The sequence below is a fragment of the Mustela nigripes genome, chromosome 10 (genome assembly GCF_022355385.1).
Source record: "Mustela nigripes isolate SB6536 chromosome 10, MUSNIG.SB6536, whole genome shotgun sequence".
Lineage (NCBI taxonomy): Eukaryota > Metazoa > Chordata > Mammalia > Carnivora > Mustelidae > Mustela > Mustela nigripes.
Window position 1 is genome coordinate 12,083,731 of NC_081566.1, and position 21,107 is coordinate 12,104,837.

A 21,107-nucleotide genomic window follows, 5' to 3' on the forward strand; every position below is an offset into this window, starting at 1 on the left:
ATCCGGGCTGTGAAAAGCTAGCATTTCTGACAACTGGGGTAAAACAGGTGCTTGACACTTAGTTAAAAGAGCAAATAAAATGTACTTGCAGGGGTTGGTGGGAAGCTGTACAATTTAGGGCTAACTTTGAAATATTTGTTAGGGAGGTTAATTTCACTCCTCTCCAGCCACAAACACTGCAGTGAGCGCCTTGGGTGACCCTTCCCAGTAACAAGAGATCAGCGTATTTGGTAATTAGCTTATCCCTGGCTGATGGTAGCCGAGAACGGACCGTGCACAGAAGACTGTCTCCTTCAGGCGGGCCTGCCCCACCGGGTCCTCCTTTAGAGGCCGCGACTCACAGCAGACGTTTACCTAACGGGGCTGCCCGCACAGGCCTGCTGCCTGTCCGCCCCTCTGCTGCCTCCTGTGGCTCACGGGGGGCTCCCTGGTCAGGCCAGACCCCCGCAGGCTGGCTCCAGCCCCAGAGGGGAAGCAGGCCTCTGGCTCACCATCTCTCACAGCCTGCTTTCCTTCCTTCCTCTGCTCTCTGTCCGTCTGTCTCCACCACGCCCCTTTCGGTGGCCGGTCAGTGTCCCTCTCGCTCACACCCACCCCCTGCTCTCCATCCCCGCTGTGAGGCTCTGCCCTTCCCCCTCAGATGAGCTCCGTGCTCCCAGCCTGGGCCTGTGCGAGGCCCAGAAGCCACTATCCGGGCTGTGAAAAGCTAGCATTTCTGACAACTGGGGTAAAACAGGTGCTTGACACTTAGTTAAAAGAGCAAATAAAATGTACTTGCAGGGGTTGGTGGGAAGCTGTACAATTTAGGGCTAACTTTGAAATATTTGTTAGGGAGGTTAATTTCACTCCTCTCCAGCCACAAACACTGCAGTGAGCGCCTTGGGTGACCCTTCCCAGTAACAAGAGATCAGCGTATTTGGTAATTAGCTTATCCCTGGCTGATGGTAGCCGAGAACGGACCGTGCACAGAAGACTGTCTCCTTCAGGCGGGCCTGCCCCACCGGGTCCTCCTTTAGAGGCCGCGACTCACAGCAGACGTTTACCTAACGGGGCTGCCCGCACAGGCCTGCTGCCTGTCCGCCCCTCTGCTGCCTCCTGTGGCTCACGGGGGGCTCCCTGGTCAGGCCAGACCCCCGCAGGCTGGCTCCAGCCCCAGAGGGGAAGCAGGCCTCTGGCTCACCATCTCTCACAGCCTGCTTTCCTTCCTTCCTCTGCTCTCTGTCCGTCTGTCTCCACCACGCCCCTTTCGGTGGCCGGTCAGTGTCCCTCTCGCTCACACCCACCCCCTGCTCTCCATCCCCGCTGTGAGGCTCTGCCCTTCCCCCTCAGATGAGCTCCGTGCTCCCAGCCTGGGCCTGTGCGAGGCCCAGAAGCCACTAAGGGCTCCCCACTGCCTCCAGGACAGAGTCTCAGCTGCACCCCAAGTATGAGTGCAGCATAACCCCCAAGGGCTGGCCCTCCACAGCTGCTCCCGGCACTCCCCGAGGCTCCCTCCTCCTTCCTCAAGCCAGTGCCAGCGCTGCTGGGACATGAAGAATTTTCTGGCCTTTGTCCCTGGTCCTTGGGAGGGAGGCTACATCCTGGAATTTCCCAAGTAATGGGAGCATCTGTTACTCAGGAGACCCAGAACCCTAAACCCTTGAGTGAGAGGACCTGGAGGGGCTGCTCCACCAGAAATACTGATCTTGGGAGAAGGGGGCCAGGACTAGGCCCAGCTGGCCTCTGGGGGGACAGAACAGGCCCAGAGCGAGTCACATCTATGTAATGCAACCCGGTAAGACTCTGACCCCTGAAGCTTGATGAACGTATCCACATGCTGGGGGGTGGGGGGTGGTGGTGGTGGCGGTGTGTGTGTGTGTGTGTGTGTGTGTGTGTGTGTGTAGCCTGTCCTCATGCCTCCCGAAGAGAGCTCTCCACAGAGTTCAGGACCCTCCCACACCTGCCTTCTACATCCCTTCGCAAGGCTGGTCCTTCGTTAGCTCCCTTACTGTAAGACTGTAGGTACAGGACTTTCCTGGCCCGCAGAGTCGAGCTAGGGGACTACTGCAACTGGAGGGGTAGTGGGGCAGAACTGGGTAGTGACCCCAGGGAGAGACAGGGAAGGGCCTGTGTGGAAGACGACCTTGACGACAGGCCCAAGGGCACATGGCCAAGGGGGCTGCAAACAGTCTTTCCACCAGGACACAGACACAGCCCGCCTGCTTTGTGCCGAGTTGCACATGGGACCCTGTGTTCCACAGCCCATGGTGGCCTGAGCGTGGGGCAGTGCTGTTAGTGGCTGTCCCACCCAGCCTGCCTGAGCCCCGAACCCATACCTTGTGCTCCCACAGCTACACTGGGCCCTCCTACAGGCCATACAAGTGCATACTAGGAGGAATTCTCCACAGCCTACAACCCTGCCTCCACTGGGTCATGTCCTTCCTCCCACAAAACTCAAAACCCTCCGGCGGCGCCCCCACCAGGCATGGTGCACAGGCCGGAACCCCCCACTTCCATCTGGGAGGCCCTCTGAGTGCCCAAGAGCCTCCCAGTCCCATGTCTGCACCTCTGATCTAGGGTTCCTTCCTGGCCTTCCTCTAACTCACCCTGGACTGTGGGCCTCTGGCCTCTGTACCCCCACTCCCACCCCTGGGTCCCCTGCTCCCGGAGCTCAACCCCTAGAGCTCAGCTCAGAAGTACCCCCCTCAGGTAACTTCCCCAGGGCCTGAGACCAGGTCAAGGAGCTGGGTCACTGCGCTCTGGCCCCCTTGTTCTCCCGCATGGTCCTCCTGGGCCCAGTGGGGGCGATCAGAGCCCACAGCAGGTACACCCGAGCCAGGCCTGGATTCCTGCTCGCACCCAGCGCGGTACAGACCCCACCCACGCCTGCTCCCGTCTGGTAAGCGAGAAGAGCGCCCGTCGCAGCCCGGCGTAGCCAACAGGACACCACCTCTGGCAGCTGGTCCTGGAACTTCTGTGCCCACCTCTGACGTGAGGGCGGTGCTTCTCCCTACACCCTTCCCTGACTTCAGGGAGCCCCAGCTCCACCCCTGCCCCCACCCGTGGGCCCACGCAGACCCTCTGGGCCTGGGCAGCTTACTTTCCTCCTCTTCCTCCAGCTCGTCCCCTGGGTAACCAGGCAGGGGGGGCTCAAAGACCTCGGGGTACGAGGGCTCCCCAAAGCTGTCATAGGAGTCTTCTTCTGGGTGTCCGCGAAGAGGACCGAGAACCGTCACGGTGTGAGGCAGGAGCGGGGGGAGGGAGAGAGACAAAACTCTAGTCAGAGGGCTCTCTGAGCTCAGGGCTCCCCCAGTCCTCACCCGTCAGTCAGCGCCCCCTGAGACAGACAGAAAAGCTCTCTGCTGTGTGTCGTGAGGAAACGGGGGAAGCTGGATGTCCCCCCCCCCCCCACACCCTCAGTCCCCGGCTCCCGCCTGTCCAGCAGGGCTCTTTTCCCTTCCGCCCCTCCCGGCTCTGCACCCCCCAGAGGGCAGCCCCCCACACTCACCCATCTCAGGGTCGTAGGGCAGCTGAAGGGCTCCCTGGGAGGAGGGGTCCAGCTTGGCCATGCCCACCGTCCACACCATGGCGGCTACACGAGAAAATGTCGTGTGTCAGGCGCTGCTGAGTGAGGCTGCCCCCGGGGCCTGGAAGGCAGCATCCCCAAAAAGCCCGCACAGCATCGTCACCTCCAGTGGGGACGCATCTACGCCCCTTGTTTGGGGGCCTCTGGGGGAGAGGCCCAGACTCAACAGATATGGGCATATAGTGCCCTTCCTGGGCTTTTTTTATACCCACGTTGTTGGGAGACAGACTCCAGAACCGCTTGTCTTCCGGCCCTGAAACTACTCTTCCCCCGCCCGCCGCTCCCCCGTTCTAGCTCCCGAGTCCTCTCGAGGGCCCATACAAGTGGCAGCGCTGACCCTCCATGACGCTTCGCTCGCTCAGTGTGTGGCCTCCAGGCTCATCCACGCGGCCTGTAGCCGGACACGTCCATTCTCAGGACTGAACGACACTCCACGGTGCGTTCACCGAGTGTCGTTCACCTGCCCGGCAGTCGACAGACATGGTGTGACCGCAGCCCTCGGCGACCACGTGCGATGCGGCTACGGGCACGGGTGCGTGGACAGCTGTGGAGACCCCGTGTCCGGCTCCCCTGGCTTCCGTCCAGGGTGGGATCCCTGGGTTGGGAGCACTGACTGGGCTCTCTCTGGCCCGGAAAGTCTCACCTCACCTCCCATGGCACACATGTCCCCCCATCTCCATCGGGCGGCCCCGTGAGCGTGCCTCGTCTAGAACATTCCCCACGTGGCCATGCAGCCCTGGTGGCCCCACCCTGTCCCTCTCACTGCGTGGCATCTCCAACCCTGATGTTGCTCAGATCCCAAGACACACAGACGTCCTTGATTCTTTCTCCTGGTCTGTACCACAAGCATCACAAATCCTGCCAATTTGGCCTCCAAAGTATCTTAAGAACGCATCAGTGTCCTTGGCCTCAATTGCTGCCCCGGGGCCACAGCCGTATGCCCCCACTCCTGGGCTGCTAGTCACCCCCAAACCTGGCTTCTCTCCCACTCTTGTCACCATGCCGTTTCCTCTCCCATCAGCAACTTGAGTGATCCTGCTAAAATATTCATGTCAGGTTGATCCAAAGCCTTCCAGAGCATGAAGCTCACTCAGGAGTGAAAGCCGAGTCCTCGCCATGGCCTGCAGGGCCCAGTGCCCCCCTCACCTGCCTGCAGCAGCCCCGGGTGCCTTCCCTTCAGAGACTTCCGCCAGCCACGGAGCCGTGGAGGAAGCCCAACAGATAGCAGGTACACCTGCGCCCCCAGACCCCCGCCCTCGAGAGCCCCTCTCCGAAGCACCCTCTCAGGAGGGTGGAGGGCCGAGCGGGTGGCCGTGGGCAGTGCCCACCACACGCCACCGGATGCTGAATGGGCCACGCTGGGGGGCGGGCCACATCCCCTGCAGCCCCGGGTGGCCCTAACTCTCTCAGCATCTTCTGTGTGAAACCAAGATCCAGCCAGTCTTTGTCCCTGGCAGGCGGGCCACCCCTGGTTCACCAAGGCCACCCCCTCCTCTTAGACCAGTGAACTCTGAAAGCCGTGGCCAGGAAGCAGCCCCCGGTTTCGACCTCGGGAGGAGACGTAGGGGTCACTCACAGGAGTATATCAGGGCAGGAAATATGGGCTCGTTCCTCTCCTGGGCGGTCTCCACCAGCATCCTCAGCGGCCCCTTGGGGCACAGCACAGCCACAAGATCTGGGAGAGCAAAGATATCAGGGTATGTGGCCCGTGACATTTATTCCCAAGCAGCCCCCAGAGAGGGGAACTGGCCCACGAACACTGGGGCAAATGCAGCCCAGAGCCCCAGAGCGAGGCTCCGAGTGTGCCCTGCGTGCCTACCCCCAACCCGCCGGCTTCCAGCCCCGACCTGGGGAACCCACACCAGCTGAAGCCCAGAACGGAGTCTAAACGGGTGGACTGGAAACAAGGAACCGTCGCATGGCTCAGGGCCCCAGTGGTGAGCTTGTCGTCCGGAACCTGCCATCCCCTACCCTCAAAAGGGAAGTGACGGGGAAAGAGAATCACACAAACCCTTGTCACTGAGCCGCTAATGAGCAGTTCTGGGCGCTCGTGATTCACGGCCCCGCGCCTGACCCTACGGCTGCTCTGAACCGATCTCCTAGTGTGTCCAGTGCTCACCGGTGTGAGTGCTCCACAGACGTGCAAACAAGAGTGAGCGCGCCCACGGCCCCAGGCCCCACAGCCCCCGTGTCTCACAAAGGCAAGCCTGTCAGAGGGGAGACTGTCCAGCATTCATCGGGGAGGGAGGCCCCTTTCAGCCCCTGCCACCTGTGGGCCCCAGTAAGAAGGACCCGACCCCTGGACACGGCCCCCGCCGCCCACCACCAGGCTCAAAGCCCACCTGCGTCCGCCTACCGTACACAGAGATGGCGCCCAGAATGACCCAGGCGGACCATTCCGGGAGGTACTTGATGAACACCAAGGCCATGAGAGCACTGATCATGATGAGGTAGGCCTGCTGCAGCACGAGGGGGCCCTTCCAGTGGATGCACACCATGCCCACTGCCCCGAAGTTCCAGACAGTCAGGAACAGGGTGGGGTAGTCCATGGCCACGTTATAGGTCTTGAGCACTTCCCTGTGCGACCAGAGTCAAGAATGGGCGGGAAAGTCAGTGGAGAGGTGAGACCCCCAGCTAGACACAGTTCACATTCCCTGCTCCTCAACCACGAAACCCCCAGCTGGGTCCTTCCGACCTTTGGCTTCATCACGAACACCCCCTTCCCCGGTCTGTGGGTCCTACAATGAACCATGTTAAGTATATTCTGGAACAAACTGGTGACTGTGCCAATGTCTCATCCTTGGGTTGGTTCATGTCCACCTGCACTGGCACAACCTAGAAGACCCTCTGCCCAAGAGAAAGGTCCTCCTGTCTCTCCAGTCTCTCCTGGGTCAGGCCGCCTTTCGAGATGAAAGGCAACAGAGAAGACCACTTTTCCCACAAACGAGCAAGCACCCAGGCCCGGCCCAAAGACGAGAATGTGAATCTTAAGGGGTCTGTACCCCTCTTGGGTTCACAGAGATCGCCCTCCATGTGGACTGTGCTCCTTTAAATCAGGAACGAGAAAGGGAGGTGTGGCCTGCCACGGGGCCCAGGGGAGGAAAGACCAGGTCAGAGCAGTGACGAGGGCAGAGTCTGGAGCCTGGTGGGAGGGTGACTTACCCGAGGTAGATGTAGGTGAAGAGAAACAGCAGCATCAGGGAGGACATGATCAACCAGCCATGGATGAACTAGACAACAGAAATGGGCAGGATGGACACAGGCCCCAGCTTCCCGGGACTGGTGCCCAAGCTTCAAGAATCTCCGATGGGCTCCTCCATGACCATGCTGGAGGTACGGAGTGGCTGTTGTGACTGATAAAGAGGGCAGAGAAATCCAGAGTCCTCCCCGGGTCCACTGGCAAGGGCATGCAACAGGACTGTCAGGTGTGAGCAATCAGAGCCCTGTTCCCTCACTGGGGGGGGGGGGGGGGGGCGCTGGAGAACCCCCCCCCACCCCGGCCGAGTGAGGGTCACACCTCGTAAATGTATATACATGTAGTCAGGTAGTCACAGGTACGAGATAGGGAACGTCAGGGCAAAGTGACGGGAGACTCGCTGGGGTGCTAAGTTAAAGTAGTCACAGCTGTCTTTGGGGGAACTTTCTCTGGTCACCCCAGGAACCGGAGGGTCTACTCACTGGTCCTTAGAGAGACACGTGCCTGCTGTCCTGGCCAAAGAAGCAGATCAAAGATGACTGTAGGCTGGTCCTAAGCCAGTCCCCTAGCCAGCTGTCAGGGTCACGGTGGAGTCACTGCCACCAGCCTCCCCCCATCAGTCACCTGCTTGGGTCACTGGGGACCTCAGTGGGAACCTGGTCTACCTGGAAGGCAGGCGGTGGCCCGGCTACCTCTGGGATGGGCTGACCCTCCTCGCCCCAGGGGCCTCCGCCCCCCAGGACCACCACCACTGCTCTCCTGAGTGTCACAGAACCCGCAAGGACACCTTGCTAATCTGCCTCCGCCAGTCCCTGGACGGGTTGCCTGACAGCCGCTGACCACAGCAGTGCTGTCCTTCTGTAGCCCCTGAGCCCCTGACTGGCTTGTTTTCACAGGCCCCGTGGCCTCTGCTCCGACCACACAACACCACGATGCTTCCCAGCCGCACTTAAAACTGGCTTATTTCCACAGGTCATCATTCACCGGTCAGCCTTGGTGTCCCAGCACTTGCAGCAGCCCTCCTGTGGTCCACCCCTGCTGTCATCCCGGCGGGGACAGGTTTCTGCCCTTGGGCTGAGCCTTGTCTGTGCTCACCACCTGCGCCCAGAGGGTGGCAGCCGGCGTGAGGACCGCTTCCAACCAGCCACACCTAGCGTGTCATTCTTTCAGGCCTCAGGGGTTCAGACCCTAAAACCTACATCCAAAAGCTCATGGCCTGCCTGGGGAGGGACAGTGCCTCTGCTCGGGCCGAGTGAGGGGGTCCCCTGGGGCATCCAGGGTCCTCGCCACAGCTAGGGGTCCGCCAGTCCCCCAGGCCTCGGAGACCTCAGCACGGCACCTGCATAGTCAGCTAAGAGGGAAACAGGAGGTCGAGTAAACCTGCGGCGAAGGATGGGGCACAGGGACCCTAAAACAGAATATCTCGTTTCTTCTGGAGAAGCAGCTAAATAAAATTAACTCCCGAACGTGAGAAGGTGCGTGGCAAGTGCTACAGTCAGGGACGGGGGCAGGCGGCGTTCCACACAAGCTCCAAGGAAGGGGCAGCAGGGAACCCCCACGGGGGTAGGGGCTGGGGGGGCACGTCTAACAGTAGCGTCAGCTCCTTCTCGGGCAAGAGCCTTGGCAAGTATGCAGCCGCAGGGGGCCGCGAGGACAGGACGGGGCAGCGGGCAGGATGGACAAGATGGGGCAGTGGGCAGCAGACAGAACAGGGCAGTGCGGAGAAGGCAGGGCAGACAGGACGGGGCAACAGGCAGGATGGATAAGGCGGGGCAGTGGGCAGGATGGACAGGATGTGGCAGTGGGCAGGACAGGTCAGCGGGCAGGGCGGATAGGACAGGGCAGTGGGCAGGGCTGGCCCTTACCTTGTAGCAGCGGTACTTGTAGAGCACGACCAGGAAGATGGTCATGGCCACGATGACACTGATCATGATGAGGGTGTTGAGGACAGAGTTGAGCAGGCGCTGGCCCACAGAGGGCGTGTCCTCGGTGAATGGTGTGTAGATGCTGAGGGAGATGGCGGGCTGCAGACTCTGCTCCCTGCCTGCTCCATAGGGCCTGCCCATGAGCCACCCAGCCTTAGCCTGATGCCTGAGCTCTGAGCAGAAAAGGAAGGGGCCCCCCCCAGGCCTCCCCCCCCCCGAGGTGCTCGCCCCCCCCTCCCGCCAGGCCTCCCCCTCCCCAAGGTGCTCTCCCACCCACTCCCAGCAGGCCTCCTCCTCCCCGAGGTACTTTCCTGCTCTCCCCTCTTCTCCAGGCCAGGGCACCCAGCAAACCCCCACACCCATACCCGGCCCAGGGCAGGCCAGCAGCAGGGGCACCTGCAGCCAAGAGAGGCGAGAGGCCGTGCCCTAGCCCCTGCCCTGTCCACCCTGTCTGCCCTGGACTACGGAAACTTCCTGCCCGCTGAGCACTCACCTTCCCTGAACACTGTCTGCTGGGCCCCCTCCCACCGGCTCTTTGGCTGGCCCAGCACAAGACTGCCCCTTTCTTCAGAAAAACCAAACCAAAGGGAAAGGAAACTAACTAAAGACACTAGAAACCAAGTTCGGAGAAGGTAGTCAGAGGCAGGCGACTGCCCCAGAGCAGCGGGCCAGGGAGCAGAGGGTGCGCCCCACTTGTCCGTGCTGCTGCCTTCCACTACAGGGATCCAAACCTCGCTCCCTGGGCTGGAAGCCAACTAAGAAATCTCCTGGACCCATGTGGGTTTCCGGCCATAGGAGTGGCAGCCCAGAGAGGAAACCAGCTGTTTGGTCACATGGGGTGGCACCCTGTGCCCGGGACCCCACACCCAGAGCCTGCCCTCTGCCCCGTGGCGGCAGCCACGGTTCTAACTCGCCCTGTTCTCCTAGGGTCAGACCCATTATATAAACAAGGAAACTGAGGCAGAGAGCGGTTAGGGAAGGGCCCGCGCAGGTCACACCGCTGGCAGGCGGTGGACAGAGCAGAGCATGGAGTCAGACAGCTCTCAGCCCAGCTCTGCACAGGCCCCTGGCGTGGAGCTGTGGGTGCTGAGACCCTCCCCCCGACCCTGCCCTGCTCCCCAGCTTACAGCTGGCCGTTCTTCTCCGTGTAGAAGCGCACGGACTTGATGGTGGCCACCACTACAACCATGCAAAGCGTCACAGGCACAAACAGCATGATCACGTGCTTTGCCCCATATTTGAGGGTCAGCTCCTCCTCCAGGCCCGATGGCTGCCCGGGGACCCCACTGCACATGTAGCGGTCGGCATCCTCGTCGAGGTCCTCCTCGCTATCCTGGCTTCTCTGCGGAAAACCGCTCGGTGAGGGCCATGGCACGCCCCCGTGGTGGGCTCTGCGGTGCCGGGCACGGGTATTTTGGAACTGGAAGAGTGCAGTTTGAGTGTTGCTTTCCAGACGGAAGAACCAGCCTAGGGGGCTGCGGTCTAGACGCTGCAGGGCTGGGACGGCAGGGCACGGCAGGGCACGGGAAACATTTACGAGATCAGCCGGAGACGCTTCAGAGCTGGCACACGCCACCGCAAATGCGGGAAGGGGCCACAGCAGCCACAGGAGAGGGCAGCTTGCAGGCCTAGGACGTGTGGCTCAGGAGCCTGGAGCGCATCTAGGGATCTCCCCCCTCCCTCCATTCAGGGATTCAGATGCCACTCAGATCTGTTCAAGGAGCCACAGGGATTTGGGAGGAGACTGGCCAGGTGACAGAGGAAAACAGATTACACTCACTAGAAGAGTCAGCACCCATGAGGACCCTCTGACTGTAAGATGCTGGGAATTTGCAGAGGAGGAAATTGCTTGGAACTCCCCTGACATGTGCAAAACTGGGCAGGGAGAACTGGAAGCTGCAAACCAGACTCTGATGGGCTAACTGGCCCTAAACTCCTGGTGGGGTGGGTCCGTGTTCTGGGAGGGTGGGAGGGCAGGACCCCAGCACCGGCTGCCCCAAACTCGTCTGCGAGAATTTCTGTTTGGGAATCGCGCCAATTTAGGGTCACTCGCTGCCTCGTTAATTACATTAACCGCCAGAGCCATAGCCAAGCAAAACACACATTCAAAAGGACCTTTGCTTCAATACTGGTTCTTTGCAGAGAGAATTCCAAGCTAGACTCTCAGCTAAGAAAAGGAAAAGTGCACAGGAGGTGTTAGGAGTGGCTGGTGGTGGCATTAAGCTGAAGAAGCCAGAGACCAGCTCACTGGGAATTCAGAGCATGGGAGAAATGAGCTCTAATTTCAGCAGTGGGGGCTAAGGCTGGCTGGCAGGAAAAATTCCCCATGAAAGGTTTTAAATACTATAACGGGCAAAATGGAGCTGGGGTTTCGGGCAACTCCAGATGTTATTTTGCCTTGCCAGGGTGGGAGGTAGGAAGGCTAGATGACTCTCCCCCCAGGGCACCCCGACTTATGATGTTTTAGCCTCATGTCCTGCAGAGATAAGATCGGAATGTCTGCCTGCGTGCCCCCCAAATTCACACATTGGACCCTAACCCCCAATGTGATAGAATGTGAAGGTGGGGGTGGGTCTTTGCGAGGGGACCGAGTCGGGAGGGTGGAGCCCTCCTGATGGGATGGGTGCCCTTACAAATGGGCGCCAGACACCTGTACCCCGATGTTTATAGCAGCCATGTCCACAACAGCCAAACTACGGAAAGAGCCCAGATGCCCACGGACGGATGGATAAAGAAGAGGTGGTATAAATCTACAGTGGAATATTACTCAGCCATCAAAAAGAACGAAATCTTGCCCTTTGCAATAACACGGATGGAACTAGAGGATAGGATGCTAAGCGAAATAAGTCAATCAGAGAAAGACAACTATCATATGATCTCACTCATATGTGGAATTTAAGAAACAAAACAGAGGAAGATAAGAGAAGGAGGGAAAATAAGACAAAATCAGAGAGGGAAGCAAACCACAAGAGATTCTTCTTAATCATAGGAAACAAACTCGGGGTTGCTGGAGGGGAGGGCGTGGGGGGATGGGGCGGCTGGGGGACGGGCATTAAGGAGGTCACGTGACATAATGAGCACTGGGTGTTTTATAAGACAGATGAGTCACTGACCTCTACCTCGGAAACTAAAGAAACAAAATAAAATTAATGGGCCCCAGAGAGCTCCCTGGCCGGCCCACCACATGAGGACCTGGACAGAAGACCCAGAAGAATCAGATGCTGGATCTGTCGGCCCCCTGCGCTCGCACTTCCCAGCCTCCAGAACAGTGAGAGGGAGACTTCCATGGTCTCTAAGTGCAGCCAGCCCAACCGTCACACACGACTGAGGTAGATGCTCGTCCCATGGCTCCTGGGTCTGGCCGCCAACCCTGCATGGTGCTTCCCCTGCCACCCCAGGCCTGGGCTCCCCTCCCAGCATCCTCCCTGCATGGCACTCGTGGCAGAAAGATGAGCCCACGGGGCTGCGGACAGAACCGTTTAGTCCGCAGCAGACTGCGGATGTGCCGTCCAGTCCGGAGCCCTCCCTGACCGGGACCCACCGCCCACCCTGGGGGACCTACCCTGGGGGACCGATTCTCACCTCTACTTTCCCCTCCCTCCCGCATCAGGGCGTGCCTGGGTTCCACCCATGAGGGCCAGGAGCCTGGGGCCTCTGACCGCTGGCAGGAACCTACCCATTGGGCAGCACTCTCTCTGTCCTCCAGGCCCTGCCGGGCCTCCTGGCAGCAGCGTGGTGGGGGGCTCTCAGCCGACATCAGGGACGTCCTCTCGTCACACACTTCTTCCTCACTGTCAGAGGCCATGAACGTGAGCATGGCCCTGCCTCGGGAAGCGCCTAGAGAAAGGAGCACAGGGTACCTCTGTCCATCTTCCTGCAAGGCAAAGGCAGCAGAGGACTGAGGTGGTGGCCAGAGGCGGCCTGAAGACCTGGTCACAGGTCCTGCCTGACAACCACCCAGGATGCTTGGGTCGAGTGGCTGCTGGAAAACAAGACTTCCCGGGAGTTGCCTCTACAGCAGCCACCAGAAGGAACGGCCGTGGAGACCCAGGCCACCGGAGAGAGGCCTGACTAGAAAAGTCATGGCTACTCCCAACTGTCAGCACGCTCATTCATTCAATCAACAAACATCTGTCGGGTGCCTGTGGTGGGACAACAACCACACTGGGCTCTGGGGATAGGAAGATGAGCAAGAAATACATTTGTCCTTAAAAAAAGAAAGAAAGAAAGAAAGAGCAAGAGACACACCTCTGGGTGGTTCAGTCGGTGAAATGTCTGTCTGCCTTGGGCTCAGGTCATGATCCCAGGGTCCTGGGATCGAGTTGACTTCCCTGCTCAGTGCAGAGCCTGCTTCTCCCTCTTCCCTCTGCTCACGCTCACTCATTCTCTCTCACAAATAAATAAATAAAATCTTCCAAACAAAAACAAAACAGACCAGCAACCATCCCATGTGACCAATTATGCGATCTAAGTGTTCTAAGAGGTACAGAAACACGACGGAGGGTCACTCTCAGAGATCAAGAATGTTTTCTAGAGAAGATACCACCCTTGACAGAGACAGAATTTTCCAGGTGGGAGGAAAGGGCAGAGGGCATGAAGAACAGACACTCCAGGTGAGGCCTGGTGCTGCCAGGGCGGGCGGGGGGCTGTGGTGATAGGAGGGTCTCCCGAACTGTGTTAGGATATTTGGCAACCCTGGAGACAGAAGGGGAGCTTCCTGTCCCTGAAGACAACCGTGGGAGGGGGACAGGCTCTGCCTCAGGGGCAACAGGCTGGATACCAGTGAGGGGGGCATTGGGAGGTTACCCATCCGCTCTGGATGTGGGGATGAAACAAGTCAGAATCCAGGATGACAGCCAGGCACAAAGCCGTGGGCAGGGGACAAGCATCTCGGGGGAATGACAAGAGTCTGGTCCAGGAACTTGCTGAGTGAGAAGGGGTGAGATGGGTTAAAGAGGGTCAAGGAGTCTGGGGCGCAGGGGAGCAACGAGACCAGGAGAGGTGGGGTCTGTGTGTGTCTGGTAGGAAAGTACAGCTGAGGGACCCACCAGGAAGGCCAGGCTGAAGGGTCTGGACCGCAGGGAGGCTCGCCCCCAGCTCCACGGTGCTGACCCAAGCGCAGTGTCCTTCCAGCAGCAGCTCCAGGAAGCCAGGGCGGCAGAAGGGCCTGGAAGAGCTTCTGACAACGCCTGGCGGACCTCGCTGTCCCTGCCAGCTTCCCGGGCAGGCCTGCTCTCCCCATAACGCCTCCCAGAGGCCCTCGGGGCTGAGCTACGGGGCACCGGGGAGAGAGGACCAGGCCTGGCCTCTGCTGAATGCCTGCTTCCATGTCAGCTCCCCGCCGGAGCGTGTGACATCCAAGGGAAGCAGGCAGGTTCCTTCTCTCCCCAGCCAGCTCTGCTCACCCTGACAGGGCCTGCAGCCCAGGCTGTGGCCAGGGTTACTCCTGAGTGGACCTCCCTCAACTCCACTCCCCCAACTGCAGGCCAAAGGCAGAGCCCGCATCTGCTTACCTCACGGATTAGGACCTGTGACAAAAGGCTCCCGGTCAGTCTCACAGGGGCCTCAAAATGAACCAGCTCCAGGGTGCCCGGGGGGCTCAAATCGGTTAAGCATCTGCCTTTGGCTTGGGTCATGATCCCGGGGTCCTGGGATTGAGCCCCACATCAGACTCCTTGCTGGGCACAGAGTGTGCTACTCCGTCTCCTTCTGCCCTTCCCCCCACTCCTGTTTCCTCTCTCCTTCTCTCTCAAATAAATAAACAAAATCTTTATTAAAAAAAAAAAAAAAATGAACCAGCTCCCCTGATGCAGGGCAGACAGAGCAGAGCGGGAATCGAAAGAGAAATACCAGATGACGTCACTCACAGGCAGAATTCAAGAAACAAAACCACGCAGCACACAAAGAAACAGGTCCCTAAACAGAGACCCACAGGGTGGTTTCCGGAGCGGGGAGAGGGGCCCACAGGTGGAGGGGAAGCAGAGACGCTTCTTGTGATGCATGCTGGGAAACCTGCACAGCAGAGACTAATACCGCAGAGCCCGTTAATGACACTCTACTAATAAAACAGAAAGACAAGAGCAGGAGGACCAGCAGAGGAAGAGAGAAGACAAGTGCCAGAACAGGCATGAGGCCCGACCTCCTGCAGTTAAGGTCAAGAGGAGGAGGAGTCCACCTGCCGTTGGTCCAGTTGTTGGGGGGGTCCCAGGTCTCAAGGATTTGGAAGGATGAAGGCCAGGAACAGCTTCCCGGGTGGAGACCGGGGGAGGCAGGGCATCCTGGTAGAAAGACGTGTGGGATGGGGGACCTCCCAGACCTGCCGCTGGAGTGTGGAGACCTAGCAGTTAGCAGGAAGTCTGGAGGCCCCAGAAGGCCAGAACCACCCTCCACCCCAAGGGAGGAGCAAGGGCTGAGTCCCGCAGGGAGGGGCCGGCCAAGGCCAAGGCTTCCGGACAGAAGCAGGGTGTGAACAGAATGAGGGGATGAGGGGAGGGGGCTCCAGCCTCAGCTCAATGCCATGGGAGGGCAGCCAGACCCAGCACAGTGATCCTGAGGGAGCCCAGTCTGAGGGGACCTGAAACTACAGGGAGGCTCTCTCAGTACCTTGTTTTCCAGCACACGGCTTCTGCTGGGGGTAGGAATTAATAGTGTAGTTAGGACCCCTCTTCTCTCCCTCTCAGGCCTCTGGGGTGCCTGCAGGTGATCTCCACAGTGACTGGAGGAACAGATCCAGGTCCCAGGATGGAAAGCCTCCCAGCTGCAGCCCCCTCCCGCTCCCCCCGGGGCTCCCAATGACAAGCAAGAGGGGAATGGACAAACAGGGAGCGCAGATGCTTCTTGGAAGAAGGGGAGCCACGGGGGAGAGCGGGGACACAGAGGAGGGGACCAGTCCTTCCAATTTCCATTTCTTCAGCCACTTGCCAGCAGCTAACAAGACAGTCCCCAGGGGCCACTTCTGCCTCCCAGTGTTTCCCTGGTGTCCCCAAAGGACACCTGGCAAGGTGAGCTTGAAGAAAGGCTGTCAGAGCTAATTCAGGCTTGGCCTCCTTGCCCGAAAACAAAGGCTCCCTGGGTAGATTCTTCCCTAGCCTGCCCTGATACAGGGCCCAAGACTCCCAAGTTGTGGCTGCCAGAACAAGGGCTCTATCCAGTCCCAAACCTCTGGGCTTGCTGACTGCACAGGGACAGGTGAGTAGCCTTCAGACCCCTGAACACCTTGACGTGGGACTGAGTCCTCAGAAAAGGCTGGGTCCCTTAACATGCTGTTTCTCAAGGGTCCCGGCCACCTGGGGTGGGGCTGTTGGGCCACCACCCCCGAGCCCAGAGCACGCACCGCATGCTGTGACAGGGGAGCTGGGTGCTGCTGTTCCTGCCCATTTTACAGATGGGGAGACAGGTCTGCAGTGTGATAGGTTCAAAGTGCCCCCTTGTACCCAGGCAGTCAGGGTCTGCAGTCCTGAACGCTCTGCTAGACAACGGATCCCCAGCTCCATTCTGACCAAAGGTCCACAGCTCTGCACCCTGAGACGGCCCCCAGCTAAGAGTCTCTCCTGGGGCTGCCCAGCTCTGGAACCCAAGCCCAGCCAGCTGCCAGGCCCCCAGCTCAGGACTCTAGGACTCCTGTTACAATCCAGCCCCCATCCCCTGGCGCTGCTCAGCATCACTGGCTCACTGGATCTGGGAGTGAAAAAGAACGTGCCTTCTCCTGAAACCCTCTCTGCTCAGAGAGCCCCAAAGCTCTCTCTTCCCACCAGGAAAGCTGCAGGGGGAGAAGGCAGTTCCTAGACGCAGAGGGTCCCCAAGTAATGCCCACCACTGCCGAGGGCATCGAAAAACTACGTCTCCACGGTCCAGCACCAACAACCTTTCTGAAGGCCATTAACAGGGGAAGCTTTCAAAACATTTGTACCTTTGGATCTTGAACTGCTACTTCTTGGAATCTGCCCTAAGAAAATAATAAAAGATTTTCATAAACACGTTTGCTGCGGTTGTTTACGATGGCCCCAAAAGTGCAAATTACTGAAATCCCTGACTCTGGCCTAGGACACGTCCAGTGTTCAACGTAATGTACCTAAAGGTTCACATTCACGACCATCTGAACATTCTTTGAGAACGTTGGTGTATGAAGGGCTGGTAAGGCAGATCACAAAACACCAAATGAAGTTAACCTCTGGACGCTGAGACTGTGGGCCATTTTTTCACATTTTCCTGCATTTCTCAAACCTTCTATTATAAACACGGACTGTGCCTGTAGTCTTTTTTTTTTTTTTTTTTTTTTTTTTTTTTACGTAGGCTCCAGCATGGAGACCGGGGCTTGAACTCACAACGCTGGGATCAAGACCAGAGCCGAGACTGTCAGATGCCTGATAGACTGAGCCACCCAGGCACGCCGAGCCATTAATTTTGTAAAGGGAAATACGGAATATCAACACAGAGACAGAGTTCCTTCCCATCCTGCCACTCCTGCGTGCCCTCATGGGATTGGTGGGGGGAGGGGGACAGGTGGACCCGAAGCCCCTCTTTTTACCTGGCTCCTGGAGAGCAGAGCAGCTGGGAAGTACTCCTCTTGCTTCCAGGTTGGAACCGAAGCCTGACGGCACTCCGAAATCTCGGGAGGGGAAAACCACCCCCCAGATGGATGCGGATCAACAATCTTACTCGATATTTGTCCACATCAGGGCGCCAGTGACGTCAGGATCGCCCGTGGGAGGAGGACTGGGGCGGGCGGGGCGCAGAGGCTCTCACCGCCACCCCCTGGCAGGTCCTACCAACCACATAGCAACCAGCCCTCCTCTGGCTGGGAGGGGGCCGAGGAAGCCTCCAACGGCCGGCCGAGGGGAGGAGGGGCAGCCCTTCCCAGGGACTGCGGGCTGCCTGGCTTGCGTTAGGTGCAAAACCCACACAGCCAGAGAAGCCACCACTTCCTCCTATTAATCAGCTGAATGAGATAGAAAAGCTGAATTAGCCAAACCCAGAGAATTCCCCCAGAATGCCTGTGTCAGCAGCTCCTGCGGTTATTAAGGAAACCCCGTGACCCATTTTCCTTGACCTTCTCATTCCAGAGACAGACTGTAAAACGCCATAGTAACCAAGAGCTCCTCCTTGGAAAAAGATGTAAATCGCTCCTCCAGAAGCAAAGTGGGAGTTAACTGCATTTACCTTGAGCAGAAGGGGCGACAGAGGAAGGTCAGGGTCCTGCAGCAGGCCGAATTGAACCAGGAGCCCCCACTTTCAAAGCGGGTGGCTCAGGTTTGCACAGACCCCTCTCTAGGGTCACCCATACCCCGCAGGACTCCCAGGAGGTTCTCACTGCCTCCCTCATACCTGGGAGTGGTTTGCAAGGGACAGACTTCCCTCAGGAATTCCTGTGTCTCCCTGTCCCACCCCCCGGCCCGGGGCAGCCAACCTTGTATTTGGTCCTGGTTGGCATTCATCCCTCTCTCTGGCCCCCTCAGCCCAAACTGGGATGCACCATCATTCACCAGACGGTTCTCCCCAATCCAGGGAGGCAGCCCTGGCCAGAGTGCCTCCCGGCAGAGGGCTGCTCCACCCTCCCAGACCAGAGGCCCCGGGGGAACCCTGACGGAGCCTCCGAACCTGGACCCAGGCTCTCCATCTACCAAGGTCTGCCGTCTTATACTCAAAAGTGCCCAGAGCCCAGGCAGACCTCCGCCGTGTCCTGAAGTAACCTGGAGAGGGGGCAGTTTGGGAAAAGCGGCAGAGGCCATGGCCCTAACATGCCACCTTCAAGGAGGGCCCAGGATAAAAGGGCTCTTTTTAAGCGAGAAGCAGCGATCCAATCACCTAGCTGTGGAACTTGAACACGCTCCCTGGCTGCATGGCCCGAGACAATTGACTCATCTGGAAAGGAGCAGAATGGACACACCTTGCAAGAGTCCTGTGAAAAAGAGGGATAATGTGTAAAATGTCCAGCACAGAGCAGGTGATGGGAAATAGCAGTTACCGTGCAGACGGAACATAGGTAAGCAATACAGCGGGACGGGAGCGAAGCTGTTGATGCCCCCTTGGAAAGTAGCACGTGTGCTAAACCACTAAACAGAAGAGTTCAGCGGCCAAGGTCACCCCTCACCCAGGCCCCCGGGAGACACGGCTTCCACCTAGCCCAACGTAAGCGCTTTGTCAAAGGCGAGGGCACATCCACAGGACAGACGCCAGAGCTGGCACGGACCTTAAAGGCCATCTGGTCAATGCCCTAGTTTGTAGTTAAGGAAACTGGAGCCCAGAGAGGCCAAAACCTTGGCTGCAGTTCAGGTCGGCCAACTGCCGTGAGCAGCTATCCCCCGCTCACCCAGAGTAACGCCTGAGACTCGCACACTCTGAGCGGCCCAGGGCCATGGTCACAGAGGCCCGGCACAGCACCCCAGGGGGGCTCTCTGGGGCACTCTCATCCTTAGAAGGCATGTCTTTGAATATCTTCTCCAAAACACAGACAAGAGGTCGCGGAATTACAAACGCCTCCTGATCAGGACTTCACTCTTCTCTCTCCTGCCCCCAGCCCCTCACTCCTGCTTGGGGGCTGCTCTGCCTTCCGTCTGTCTGCTACTAGGGCTCCACATGGTGGGGAGGGGGCTGGAGTCTGCATGCTGCTTCTCTGGGTGGATTCAGGGTGGTCAAGTGTCCTGCTACACACTAGTCCGATCAATAAGGACACGCTCACGTTCTCTGCCCGCAAGAATACTCATGAAGGGAACATTCTGAAGATGGAACATTCACACAAAAAAATAGGATACAAAACTTCACGCCCAGCTTCCTGCCTCCAACACTTTCTTAAAGAATTCTATGTATGTGCGGGAACTGCTGCAAGGAAGCGTATGCTGACGGGGGTTATCTTTGAGCTGAGAGCAAAGGGAGGACCTTTTAAAAACCAGTTCCTAAACGTGTATTATCTTTATCTCTATAAAGCCACAGATTTTTCTGGTTAAGGTACAGAAGAAAGGTGAGCACCCCTTCCATTTTTCTTCCTGTGCTCCAGAAGACCATACTGTGGCAAAGGTGAACGAGCAACCCATTCTCCCAGGCACTGAAGAAGCTGGGCAAGGCTGATCTCCTCCCTAACATCTGGTCTTTCCCCAGACTTGACCACGGCAGCCTCGAAACCTCTCTGCCTGGAGGTCAACACCGGTTACACGAGGCTTGAGGACCATGTCTGATCAAACTCCCCTCAAAGGCCCTGGCCGGGGGGAAGCCTCTGCCAGCCTCAGAGCCCTGACATCCCCTCCGCTGGCCCTCCCCGCAGCCACTGGAGTCGGAGAACAGGTGGGAATACTTGCAGAAACACTGGTTGTCTTGCCATCCCCCAGCTAAACAGTGTGCCAAACTCAAAGCAAGAGCTGTAAACCAGCCAAAGATATCTTCAGTAGAAACACGCATGTGATCTACCCACACAATGCTTTGGTCTCTTTAGAAGAAATTATTTGGGACCACCTGGGTGGCTCAGCGGGTTGAGTGTCTGACTTCAACTTAGGTCATGATCTCAGGGTCCCGGGATCTTTGAGTCCCATGTCAGGCTCCCCGCTCAGCGGAAAGCCTGCTTCTCCCTCTCCCTGCGCCCCTCCCCCCACTCGTGCTCTCATGCTCTCTAATAAATAAAATCTTTTAAAAATTATTATTTTTATTGCTTTGTCAGGTAGCTACTAACGGAGAGCACACAGAAATGTCCAGGGCATAGGGCAGGGACACAGGTAGGGAGTGAACGTGGGAGGCCTCCCTCTGCAAAAACTCAAAAGATTAAGACCCAGCCAGCTGGGTTCAAATCCTGGTGCTCTAGTCACCAAAGGCATCTAATAGGACAAGTGGCTTAACTCCCTGAGCCTCAGTTTCCCATTACTGTAGTGGGTAAAAATAACAGCTACTTTCGTGTGGCTGCAGCTGTAGAGAGACACTGTGTATGACACTCTTCAAGTTCACCATCAGTAATGCCTGTGGCGCCCAGCCGGCTCAGTAGGATGAACATGGGATTCTTCATCCCAGGGTGTGAGTGCGAGCCCCACGTCGGATATAGTGATTACTCAAATAAATAAAACCTTAAAAAATAAAAATGAAAAATAACTCAGAGGCCAAGGAGGGGAGGCCTCCCGTTTGGCAAACCCGTGTGTGTGGCCATCGAGGTGCTGAGGGGCAGGTGACAGGCCTGGCAACACACCCCAGACCTCCAGGTAGGCGAGTGGCAGCTTCCAGCCAGGTACTTTCTTATGCTGCTCCTTCTCCGATAGACAGGAACAGGGGATTCGTTTCATCCATACCCCTGCCCGCTGCATGCACCAAGACCCTAGACTTGGCGCACAGCCACCTGGACACCAAACCATGCAGAATTTTCCCTGAAACCCTGAAATGACTTCTAGCCCACTCTGCAGCAAATGTCCCCCCCCCCCCCCCCCCCCCCCCCCCCCCCCCCCCCCCC

The 21,107-nt window shown here is 58.3% G+C and overlaps 1 protein-coding gene across 7 annotated transcripts in view; it reads right to left on the reverse strand.

The window, feature by feature from the left end:
- Window positions 1–21,107, reverse strand: part of PSEN2 (presenilin 2) — a 24,614-nt gene that overhangs the window by 2,023 nt on the left and 1,484 nt on the right. The window contains exons 1-9 of one of the 7 annotated variants that reach the window (XM_059412598.1): window positions 17,214–17,622; window positions 12,363–12,523; window positions 9,814–10,106; window positions 8,627–8,819; window positions 6,728–6,795; window positions 5,922–6,142; window positions 5,142–5,240; window positions 3,488–3,571; window positions 3,080–3,178 (exon numbers count right to left, since the gene is read on the reverse strand). In XM_059412598.1, coding sequence (XP_059268581.1) covers window positions 3,080–3,178; window positions 3,488–3,571; window positions 5,142–5,240; window positions 5,922–6,142; window positions 6,728–6,795; window positions 8,627–8,819; window positions 9,814–10,106; window positions 12,363–12,503 — 1,198 coding nt within the window. In that variant the 5' untranslated portion in view covers window positions 12,504–12,523; window positions 17,214–17,622. Of the gene's footprint in view, window positions 1–3,079; window positions 3,182–3,487; window positions 3,572–5,141; window positions 5,241–5,921; window positions 6,143–6,727; window positions 6,796–8,626; window positions 8,820–9,813; window positions 10,107–12,362; window positions 12,524–17,213; window positions 17,623–21,107 lie in introns of those variants that run through there. The other 6 variants (XM_059412596.1, XM_059412602.1, XM_059412600.1 and 3 more) reach the window with 6 other exon arrangements.